At 51.6% G+C, this 12,587-nt stretch overlaps 1 protein-coding gene across 1 annotated transcript in view; it reads right to left on the minus strand.

The window, feature by feature from the left end:
• Positions 1–287: 287 nt before the first annotated feature.
• Positions 288–12,587, minus strand: part of ZNF407 (zinc finger protein 407) — a 441,625-nt gene continuing 429,325 nt past the window's right edge. The window contains exon 9 of the mRNA XM_039236390.1: positions 288–2,710. Coding sequence (XP_039092321.1) covers positions 1,386–2,710 — 1,325 coding nt within the window. The 3' untranslated portion in view covers positions 288–1,385. The remainder of the gene's footprint in view (positions 2,711–12,587) is intronic.

Consider the following 12,587-nt stretch of genomic DNA (forward strand, 5'->3'; position numbering starts at 1 on the left):
CTCACAATGTTTAGATGCCAGCCGTGACAGAATATGCCACTGTCACTAGAATGTGCTTGGCCCACACGCCCAGCCCTCAGAGCCAGCACGGGCCGAGGGAGGCCCCGGCAGAGAGCAGCTCCCTCGCCGTGGGCGGAGCGGGGGACACACCGCCGTGCGGGACGGAAGCACTGGTCCCCGTGCGTTTGTGAGGCTGCCCACGGGCCGGCTGCCGGAGATAGGAGACCGTCATTATCTTTTAATGCTGTAATTTTATTTCAAAGGAAAAAATAGAACAAAAACAACCTGTGCATTTGGGGGAGGGGAGCTGTTTTTACACTTCTGGAGAAGGAGGAAGAGCAACTGGAGGGAGGAGTGAGTGACCAGAACACGAGCTGCATCCCCACAGCGGTGGGGAGCCCACGCCACACAGACCGCGCAGCCGGGCCGGGGCCGCAGGCGCACGGCCTTCTAGGACTAATGCTTAATGTCGGCTTCTTCACACGGACAGAAAGCACAAACAAATCCTGCAAAAATGGGATCAGTATGAACAGATGTTTGTTATAAAAGCAATATACTGGTATGAACAATATTTTCCAGACTACACATTTCATACATAGACTTTATTGTTGTATGAAACGAAGTCGAAATTCGAAGCACTGGGTTGTCTACACTGAGGCAGATTTTCATCAAATAGAAAGGCCAAGGTTCTTCTTGACCACAGGCTTAAGAGGGCTTCTTTTAAGCAGAGAGCAACCAGCGCTAGGAACACGCCACGCTGTCTGGGGGGAGGATGCATGAGATGAACGGGTCTTCCTTTGGTCTGGGGACACCTCGATCCTGAAATCTCAGATTTCGAACAAGCGCGGCCTGCTGCAAGACGGCAATGTAGCTGCAACTTTTAACCAAATACATAACAGAACGTTAAAATGGCTACATGCGGGAGTGGAACAACAGGCGCGGCTCAGGCCACAGCAGATGCTGCTCTGACTTCTCCCCCACGAGGCGCAGGCCTGTCACTGAGACGGGAAACACCTGGTGGGGGCGGGGACACTAAACACCGCGGCTTCTCCTCCGCACAGAGGACAGAATGGAGGGGAGAGACCAGTCACAGAAGACCCAGCAGGAGACAGTGGCTGGCACCGGGGTCCGCCCCGCAGCGCCCCGTCGCCCGGCCTTCCTGGGGGGGAGGCCGCGGAACCCTGTGCGCGCCCCTCCTCAGCCGGTGCCACGCCGCCCGGACAGCAGGGCAGGCGCCCCCCTGGCTCCCCGGCACTGTCCCCAGGACCCCGCGAGTGAAGTTCCGGGACACCGAGCCCCAGGTGCCGGCCCTCCCTCGTCTGCCCTGTGCCGCGTGTGGACATCTGCGCCCGGACCTCCCCAATCTGCCCCTGGACACCCAGTCCTCACGCTTCCTGGAGTTCGTTACTCTCTCTTTGGCCCTGAATGACAGTCGCTGCCGGAGACCCGTCCTGGGTGTAAATGACCATACTTGTCAGCTGCTGGGTTCCACCTGGGCCCACGGCCTCGGCGCTGAGGGCTGCGCCAGCCTGCAGGATCTCCTGCGAGTCAGCCGCCTCGATCACGGTGTGCGAGTACACGCCCGCCTCCTCCGGCACCCCCGGGGGCAGCTCGGTCACGATGTAGTGAGTGGTGCCCTCGGGAAAGCCGCCGCTGGACTCCTGGACCATGGCCTGGACCAGCTCTTCCGTCACGATGATCTGGGAGATCTCGCTGTCGGGCTCGGTCAGGCCCACGTGCTGGCCGTGCGCCTCCGCCTCCTGCATGATGATCTGGGAGCCCTCCCGGGCCAGCATGTGCACGGCGCCCTCCTCGTTCACGATGACCTGTGTGACGCCCTCCTTCATGAGCTGACCGGCTGCGGCCGAGTCGCACACGGCAAACTGAAGCACACCCTGCACCACCTTCTTGAAGGCCACCTGCGCACGCTCCTGTGAGGCGGAGAGGGCTGGGGGCCGCCCCCCCGGGGTCAGCACCCCTGCGGGCTCCCCACCCTCCCTTACGTCCTGGAACACGTGGATCTCGGGGGCCTCGGGCTGCACGGTGGCGGGGGCCGCCTCCTGACTGCGCAGCTGGACCAGCACGTCCTTGGGGCCCGACCTGCCTTTCTCGTCGGGCCCGACCCGGCCCGCTGCCCCTCCTAGCTCGGTGACCGCACAGAGCAGGGCGTCCAGGGCAGAGGCCGTGTCGGGCGGGGGAGCTCCGGCCTCGGTGAGGTCTAAAATCTCCTGCTTGGTCACCTGCCGTAGCACAGCCCCTCCCGGGCTGAGGGGTTCGTCCGCGCCGTGGCCGTCCATCGAGCCCCCCACGACCACCACCTGGGTGGCCCCGTCCGCCAACTGCTCCGGCAGGACCGGCCCGGGGGCCACCCCACCTACGTGGGTGCCGCTCTGACCGGCCGCGATCACCTGCCCGTCTTCCGTGATGTGCACCACGCGGGCCACCTGGCCAGCCAGCGCCAGCGTCTGCAGCGTGGCCGCGGCCGTCTCCTCCACGGAGGCGTCGAGGGCGAACTCCCCGTCGTAGCCCTGGATGATGATGACCTGCTGCACCTGCTCGGGCGCCACCGCCGGCCTTGTGCTGCTCCTAAGGGGCCTCTCCTTGACGGGAGCCTCCTCCGCCAGCGCGGCCGCGGTGAAGGGGCTGTCGGTCTCCACGAACGTGGCTCCTTGGCCCTTCAAACGGCATTCGTAGGACTTGGAAACAATGCCTATGGGAGACAGGGACCAGTTAGAGCCTAGAAACATGACCTTTAGGCTTAACAAGACAGACGGAAGCGTTAAACCCTCAGCATAACACCACAGTGACCAGGGGCCTCAGGGCCGGCTGCCTGCGCGGACGCTGACGGCACAGCCGCGGCCTGGGGGCAGACAAGCTGGATGGAAGCAGGCGTCTGTCCTTCCTCCTGGTCTGACTGTCCAAATACAACTCTTAGCAGCCAGTGTTTGCTCTTCCCATTCCTAGGGAAGGAGTGTGGCCGCCCCCTCAATTATGTTCATTTTGAGCAGGACACTCAGTCCCTGGGGGGCAGTGAAGGACAGTAAACAGTGGCAGTATCTTCTGACCCAAAGGCAGAGCTTTTTGTAAGTTTACGAACAGATGCGAAGAGGACACGACGCACACCCATCTCCCCATCATCTCCCACGCAGGCCGACACTTGTTTAATCCCTGTACAGGATAAAACACAGCTGAAACCTAATCTTTTTCCATTAAAAGAGGGAAAAGATCCATGTTCTTATTACTGCCTCCTTCCCCCCTAAGTAATAACCTACAAATGATCTAAATGAGTATTTCCAATGGCCACCACAGTTTTGAAATATGTCATCTTAGTGTCTATTTATTGAAGGTAATTAAAAAAATGTTTTTAATGTTTTATTTTTGAGAGAGAGAGGGAGACACAGAATCCGAAGCAGGCTCCATGCTCTGAGCTGTCAGCCCAGAGCCCAAAACGGGGCTTGAACTCATGAATCATGAGATCATGAGCTGAGCCGAAGTCAGACCCTCAGCTGACTGAGCCCCTCAGGGGCCCCGGTACGTCAGTTTTAAAAAGAACACTTATCGTCACCAAAGGAAAGAAAATGATTACAAACTGCTACGATTATATACCACTAGCGTCCCTCAAAAACGAGGCAGTTTTGTTTTCCATGTCTGTGCACTTCTGTAAGAAAGCATTTCTTTCAATGCAGAGCACATTCTGAGCACAGACCCCAGACAAGACCCGTCTCCGGCGGGTACAGTATCTCAGGCAGCATCCACAGAAGCCCTTCAATCGCATTTACCACACGGACACACTGAGCTCACACGCCGACTGCGGGTGATGGTCCTGGACTTGAAATCCCATGCTAAGTTACAAATGCAAACTCTTGGCCCATTCCATGCACAGCGCCGTGAAGCTTGGCTGGTCTGTGCCCACCTGTTCAACAGTCAGAGGTCAGGCCAGCTCATACCCACTGCAGCCCCCTCCCCCTGACAGGCCAGAGGGAGGGCAAGGGTCTCCTGGTGGGTGGTACTTGATGGCGGGGGTAATGGACTTACTGGAACAAAGCTCATTGTACAGCGAGTTCACGGAGTTGGTTTTCTGTCACTATGTTTTTTCTGACTCTGAGGCCATGACTCCCAGTGAGTACAGGTTATCCGTCTTCTTAAATAATATTAGGTCCAATTAGCGCTGTCCTTTCTCAGATGACTCTCTACAACGTGAATTAAAGCGATTATGGAATCACAGACTCTTGGGTCAGGGAAAGCCCTGTGGCATCAACCAGAACCCTGTCCTGCCCTCTCGGGTCACACTGTACCCCAAACATGGGGGCGCTGCTCTGGGCTGGCAGTGCAGCTGTGGGCGGACCAGGCCTGGCCACGCTCTCACCAACCAGGGCGAAGTCAGGCCATCACAACTTAAAGGTCAACTGAACCTTCCCAGGGGAGGGTCCCAAACACCGATGATTCCAGCTGAATGCCCAACCGTAGAGTATCAGGTGTCTTGTGTACCCTCCGGGGAAGGACGAGAGCCCGGAGCAGGGACGCTTGCTCCTTGCCCCGCCTCTGAGAGCAAGTGCCTCCCAAGTGCCCACGCCTGGTGCTCAGGGGTAGGTGCCCGGGCAGCGGTGGTCATCTCACTGGGTCCTCTCAGCCCTCAGGGCTCTGGGGACTTTCCAGAGGTCATATGAGCCTACACGGGGTTTAAGGGAATCAACTAAACCGCTCTGCCCAGGGACGAGCCTGCTACGATGTCCCTCCATCCTCCCTCCCTCGCTCCCCCCCGCACCTTCTGCTTTATACAAGGAAAGCGCAGCCTTGGGAAGGCTGGATTCCAAAGGCAGGCCCAAGATCCGGTGAAACCGCACAGATCCTAGAAGGAAAGGGCTGAGCCCTGGTCTGTACTTGACCTCATCTCAGTTTATCTTCTGAACTTCTAATCTCCCTAGAATCTCTCTCATGTGCCTGCAGGAGTCTACACCGGGGGTGCCAGAGGCCTGCTGGGTGCGCCGTCCACCAGGACCCCGGGCTCTGGTCTGCTGTGCCCCCAACTTCTCCCTCCCTCCACCCCTCTGCCTCAGGCCATTCCCAGTTTCAGAGTCCTTTCCGGTTTAACTTAGAATGTGGGGGAAATAAAAAAGTAAATAAAAAAGACATAAAGAAATATAGGCACAAAAATAAAGAAGGCAGCCTTCAAATCAGCCCCAGTTCATTAGTGAAGAGGACATATTGCCTCGGTGTGAAAAGCAGGAGTGACCCTGGCAGCTGGGGGACACGGAGGCTCCGGTGGCCTGGTGGCCTCCTGAAGGAAGAGCACCGGGCCTGCTGCTTAGGTGTGCGGCCGACAGAAACCCTCCTGGGAGCAGCATTACCCTCCGAACCCCTTGCAGTGCTGGTCATTACGTTGTTCTGAACTACTTACTGAATTTATTTGAATCCAGAGGTGGGTTAAGCCACTTCCAGACCATTAAAGTAAACTACATGGGTAAATACTGCTGTCACCACGGCGTGTGATGAAGCCTGACACCGCCAATATCTTAACCTCCGCTCGGCACAAGCCCAGCCACCCCATCAGTTCATAAATGCGAGTGCAGGTCCATCTTTTGATTCAGCAATTTAATAACTTCGAGTGCTGTCAGTACTGCTTTGAAAAATAGCACCTATAAAATGTAACGGCCTCAATCAGATTGAAAAAGATTCACCCACTGAAGATTCTTCCATTTCGCCCATAATGAATTAATGTGGAGCTACGTAGAAGTTCAAGTGTCATTTAAACTAATGTGAATTTCTACTGTAACTTTAAATTCTAACTGGGCTATGACCAAGAATTTACTGGGCACATCAACTTCAATTTTTGAGCTCTTTCAAGTAAATATGAATCGTAAAGCTCACCAATGCAAATGGCCGAGTGGATACAGTATTTGGAAAACAGGAACTTTGTACAGGCTTATCCTTAACTGGTTAGTCACCGGTACAGGTCCCAAGGTGCACAACTCATTAACAGAGCACAGACGCCCAACATATCTGTGCCATGCTTCATGTCTTTCAAAGACAATGTTGGATTTCAGTGTGATAATTGTAGCTAATCAAACTGCATCTGATCGAGCCTTTCTGGACCTGTCTGCGAGAGGACCATAAATTGCTCTGCACAGAGGGGGCAAATGAAGTTAAAATGCAGCCTCCTGACTGTTCATGAAAAATCTCAACTTAAGAGGCGCCTGAGTGGCTCAGTTGGTTAAGCGCCTGACCTTGGCTCAGGTCATGATCTCGTCATTCCTGAGTTTGAGCCCTATGTCGGGCTCTGTACTGACAGCTCAGAGCTTGGAGCCTGTTCCAGATTTTGTCTCCCTCTCTTTCTCTGCCCCTCCCCCACTCACACTATGCCTCTCTCTCTCTAAAAAATAAATAAAACAGTAAAAAAAAAAATCTCAACTTACTGTTCATGTGTTGCTATGACTGCAGAGATACTGTACTCCCCTCTCCTAGCTAAACGCATTGATAGTTTGCAACTTGGCTAAAATGAGAAGGGTGTTTCTGGGGGGAGCTGAGGATTTGTTTTCCGGGAAGTGATTCTGGATTAGACCCACTTTCTCCAGAAGATGGTTGTGAGAGACACTTCCTTCTTATCTGTCCTCCTTGAAGAGAACATCTTCGGAGCTGAAAGCCATAGACCTGGTGTGCAGGCATGTGGGGTTAAGTCACAGACACTCAGCCCCCCGAAACCGTGCCGATGGCTCTGCTCTGTGGGCCAGGGGCTTCTGGGCAGCTGCAAACAGGGCCGAGCACCTGACTGTTTCCTTTCTGTGTGTGTGTTATTCTTTTGTTACTGTCATCACGCTTTCCCACAGAATAAATACCTTATGCTTTTGTTAAGCTTACATTTAATTAAAATGTACAGAATTTGTGCAGTAAACTCGAATGAAACAAATAAAACAAGGGCCCCCTCTCTTGAAGGCATACGTTGTGAATGAAAAATGTCATTACAGACTAAAAAATTTTGCAGTAAACAGGGCCTACAGAGAGAAGTTTCTCCTGTAATGACGTCCATAAAATACACAAATGGCACTTTTAGTACCATCCTGAATATGGCATTTTCTGTGCTCTACACACAATCTAAATGGTTTGATCATAGAGCATAATACTCCATTGGGTTTATAGAACAATCAATGTTCCATAAAATGATGTATTTATCCAATAGTAGGCTCAGCAGTTACTGGCGTGTGACATTGCCGGACGCGGGCGCGGGCGGCTGGGCGGTGCGCACGCCGGCTGTAAAACTTCTCCAACGCCAGTCCAACAACTTCATCTCATCTGCGGCAAGTCATTTGTTGAAGCCTCGGCGTGGCTGAAAAAAAACTTGTAATAAAAATTCATAGAATTTTCAGGAGAATGAAAGCCGATGATAATAGAAAGGTCACATTGTGTCTCCACGAAAGAGGTCAAAGGTTGCCAGCACTTCTAAAACCGAGAGTAGATTTCATGCATCGCGTAGCAGATAAAGACGGCATTAAAAGGACTTGTGTGGGGTGAGGTGCCCGGCGTTTCAGGGAAGCTGCTGCTCACGCCCCGTGGGGGCCACGCCGCGCTCCCCGCAGTGCTTGTGGTAGGTTTCGAAGCTTCTCCTGACACCGCACTGCGCGTCTGTGTGCCGCTCGGTTATGTCCGCTCCCGTGTGTCCTTCAGTTTGCTCTTTATTATTTCCTTGAAGACCTACCAGCCGTTAGGAAGTGATCTGCGAGCTGGGGGGCACTCTACCAAGCAGCGGGAGGGGCTCTCCTACTGTGCATGGTGCCGAGTTCCTAATTTGGGAGGTGCCAGGCTTGAAAATGCTAGCGCGGCTCATCGTCATAATTATAGTGCCTCAAATACGATGCGATTAAAGACGTAATATTTTCATATAAAAATTTGGGGCACACGTGACACTGGGATTCTTAAGCCACATATAATTTTTCTCGACTTCAATTTTAAGATGTAATTTTAACAAGAACGTTAAGAAATCATACTTAATGTCTATTAAAATGAAACAATATTAACAGATTATGCTAATAAATTAGAACCATATTTTAATGTCACAAAAGCTTATAAGTTTTTCAAGTGAGAGCAGAAAAAATGACAAATTAAAATTCAATGCAATATAACCTTGTAGAAATTTTGAAGCAGGGGATAAATTATTCCTACAACAGCACAAAGCAGTATCAATAATTGCTCTATGGTGTAGTCATTCTTCGGACAAATAATTACCGGTCTTGCTGCTGCGGGATGTCCCTCAGAGGGCTCCCACGAAGCCTGGTTGTGAAGAAGTGAGAGCACGCTCAGTGCGAACACGATGCAAACTAGGGGGCGCTCCCCATACCACCGCTTCATGTCCCTGAAGGAAAACTCCAACCAAGGGGACCGCGAAAGGGTCCCAACCTGGTCTGTGACCTCACTGGGAGACGGTAGCCGCTCAGTCATACAACCAATCCCACACCAAAATGGCAGTTTCGCCATCAATTTTTTTTTTTGAGAAGAAAGGACGGTCAGTCCTTTATGACTATTATCTTCAAGGATTAGAAATGCAGTCTGGTCAGTGTTAGTCAAATTCACACACAAATCAGAAATATTTAGGCAACGGGAGATACAAAATTAAAATTATGCTCAATCTCTGGCATGTTTGCTAAAAATGACAGCTATATAACAGTGGGATGAATTTCGGAGCACATACCCAATTTGGTCATTCCTTGAATCTGCCTGAGGACGGTAAATACGTCACGACATAATTAAAAGTGCATTTTGGTAAATACCTGTTTCATACCACAAATAAACGTAGCAAGGTATATGTTACAGTAATGGCCGCCACCCTGTCCTCACTTTTGTGAAAGCCACTGTTTCGTAAGAAGAGACGAGGAAAAATATTCTTTTGTGAAGAATTAACAGAAGTCCACATTATTTCTGACAGATCCTCCCACCTGAGTTCAAATATACAATTTTACAAGACACACCCTGCAGTTTTTACTGAAGGAATATTTCCAGGCACCCAGGACACAGACTTAGATGACAAAAGTTTTAGTCCTTTTTTCTCCATTATCATTAGTGCTACATCTGTGACTGGTGGTGATCAAAGATAATCATATATGACCCCTGAAAGAAATTCTAAGATATTCAGAAAAAACTAAGAATAAATTTTATCTCGAGTTAGAAATACATGACTGGCCAGGTTTCTAACTTTGCCGTGAACAGTCTCCACGGGCCTAGACATTGCTATGGGCACTGAAGAGTGACAAAGAATAAAAGACAATATTTTACCTTTAAAGTCACAAACCCTAAGAAATTTTGTATTATATCAGACTCTTAGGTATCCATCATCATTTCCATGCATGAAGATCCAATGGGAGCCATGCACACAAATCTCATGCAGGAAGATGAGACCCGGGCTTTAAGGTTACCCTGACAGGCGTTTTGGGGAGGAGTGTAAAGGGGGTGTGTGGTTAACCGCTTCTCAGCTGCAAAGGCAGAGGCCTGAGGGCCATGTTGATTGATGGCCCGCGACAGCCATAGAACTTTGGAAATTTGACTCATGTGACAGAAATGGTGTCATCATGCTTCACAAGGGTGATGAAATGGGATTTTAGAGTTAAACTGTAAAGTGCTCTGATCTTGTCATTTACCCACGAAGAGCACTTCTTAAAAATTGCCAGTTGATTTATTAGCAGGAAGGGCTCAAGTGGCTTAGGTCTTGTCTAGAGCAAAGCGAGGGGGAGGGGCAGCTCTGCGGGGGTCATCAGCACAGAGCGCCTCTGGCATTCCGTTCACATTTGGGGAGACGGAGGTCAGTCCCTGGCCACCGTGAGGGACCGTCTTAGCCGGCTTCGCTCCTGTCCGGGCGTGTGCTCCCCTGGGAGTCCCCGGGAGGCCCAGCCCTCAACCCGCTCTCCGCACAGGGCCTGCATCAGCACCAGGGCACCGGCTGATGCGTTCGAGGAGTGCCCGGAGCTGTGGAGGGCCAGGCCCGTGGCCTCCTGGGCCTTCAGAGGTCCCGCACGAGGGGCAGCTGGCCCGCATGCTGGAAGGCCGCCCTCTCTGTTCCACTCACACGAGCGCGGACATTCCTTCTCGCATCACGGAATCAGGAAGTTAGAGAGCCCGACGCCTTTTCCCCCCTGTCCTGGGACAGCCTCATAAAACTCCCAGTGTGGTTAGTGCTATATGAGGAGAACAAGGCCTATTTTTCAAAACCGTACGCATCATGCACATTTCAAAAGGTAAAATTACGCAAATAAGAAGCCAGCCAATGTTGTTAGTGTGGTGTTTCTCTTACAAGGTGGGTTTAAAGGGCTAACAAGGCAGATTACACTTGTGCCCTTTTGGCCTTTGGGCAAATCCGATAAAAAGATCACACTCATTTCTGCAGGCATGTTCAGAATTCCTGCCTGTTACAGCACCTTCACATCTTTCCCGAGGAAATGAGAGGAAACAGACATCTGTCTTCATTGTAGACACTTTTGTATGGAGGTAAAAAGCAAACCGCTCCTTCAGTAACAGCACAGAGGCACCATTAAAATCAAATTTACAGTAAACAGAACCTGCAGCTGGGGTAAAGCGCTCACTGTTAGTATTTTAATTATCAGCAAAGCTTTTGGAGGCCTAACATCTGCTCGCAGCCGAATGACAGCAGCTGCCGGTGTACACTTAAAACAATGCGGATTTCTTCTCCACATATGAAAATGAATCATCTGTTCTGGGCACCTCACTGCTATCTTCCTGTTAAGCTGGCCCGTGTGGGTGAGGGGACCCTGGATGTTTTGTGGGGGCAACAGCGAGGCCCGACCTCTTCACAAGGATGACATCCACAGACGGCAAATGCGCACCTGGGGCGTGAGGTCACCGTCACCTGTGTGGAGGCAGCACGTGCTGGGGATGCTCCGGCACGGAGGGCCCGACCACTGAGCTCAGAGCGACTTCCAGGATCAGCAGCGTAAGCCGTGTGCCAATTCGTTCTACGGAAGCCAGAGCGAGCAGCGGTCACAGCCACCGACTCAGGGACGGACGGTGCCTGGGCGCGGGTCGCGGTCCGGGGAGGGCCCAGAACCCTGCCCTCTCTGGACACGAGAACAGAGCAGTGGTGGTGGTAGGGCTGGGGGTGGGGGTGGGGGTGCGGGCACTGCCACGGCCATGGCGGAAACCGGAAACATACCTTCCTTTTAACCAGCGACTATTACAACCTTTATTTTGAACACCTTCCTAAATCCCTAAACTCCTATGTTGAACTTGCACAATATTTATATACCTGCATCATAAAGTTTAAAACTCATTAAAAACATATTAAACAGAAGACACATTATGAAGCTTGAACCCTTGCTTTAAAATGGACAGAATAAAACACTTGCAAATTACAATGTGTAAAATGCAGCAAATGGGCCCTCGGATTTACGAGATGGAGACAGGGATGTTCAGTGGTCTCCCTCAGCACGCCTGGCTGGTTTCCTGAGGGGCAGGGAAAGTTCGAACAGGATCCTTTCAGGGCCTGACGGCATGTGAGGGATGTGTGCCTTCCGTGTCGGCATAGGTGGGATGCGGCTGGTGTATGTGTGTCGACGTCCACAGTGCAAGCTGGGAAAGGGGCACAATGTCTGTGAGAGGGTGCCGTTGGGGGGCAAGGTCATACACAGTGTCTCACGTGACTACATGGGCTGCATCAGGGTGGAAACCTGAAATCAATCTCTCTAAAATTATCATCAGTTCCGGAAGGAGTTTACCGTCACTTGGGCAGCACGATTTTTTGCCTTTCTGTTCTAGTGCTTTTTTTCTCTTTTCTTCTTCTTTTTTTTTTTTTTTTTTTAACAAACATCACAGGGAGTAAGAAAGCTGAAAGGTGGATCTTTTTTTCTTTCTTTTTTTTTTATTTAACATTTGTTTATTGTTGAGAGACAGAGCATGAGCAGGTGAGGGGCAGAGAGAGGGAGACACAGAATCCGAAGCAGGCTCCAGGCTCTGAGCTGTCAGCACAGGGACTGACGCGGGGCTCGAACTCACAAACCACAAGATCATGACCTGAGCCACCCAGGCGCCTCCTAGCGTTGTTTAAAAAGAGTCTGACTTTGCTCTTGGATGGACTGTCACGTAACAGGCAGCACCTGCCGGGAGCCATCAACAGCTGCACGCAGGGTTCACACAAGATGCGCACACGAGAAAACCAGGGTGAAGTCCTGTTGCCGTTTTAACTAACAGACACACCATGTAGGAGTCCCCACAAGGCGTTGTGAGGGGAAGGGGGACTTCAACGTGCTAGAAACTCGTTAATGCCACGTGTGATACAAACTCAGGAGCTCCCACAAGAAACACGGTGACATTAAAGTCACACCCAGTGTTCATATGCACAGACAGCTGTTTGCCCGCTTGAAATAACCTCCAACAAAGCTTAGGAAGGAACTCAGAATGTGTTTTAGCAGGGCTGCTTTCTGCCCTGGAATTGCCACAATCGCAGGAAATGGAGCTACATGCCTGGCACTGGTGGGCCTTCAGGGGATACAGAAAAAGCAGAAGCAGGCCCCCTGAGCCCCGCCAATGGAGAGGGGAGGGTCTTCCTTGCTTCCTTCAGCAGCTTTTCTGGGGATCATCAAAGGCCCCAGCTT

The sequence above is a fragment of the Hyaena hyaena genome, unplaced genomic scaffold, assembly GCF_003009895.1.
Source record: "Hyaena hyaena isolate Hyena2069 unplaced genomic scaffold, ASM300989v1 scaffold_110, whole genome shotgun sequence".
NCBI lineage: Eukaryota > Metazoa > Chordata > Mammalia > Carnivora > Hyaenidae > Hyaena > Hyaena hyaena.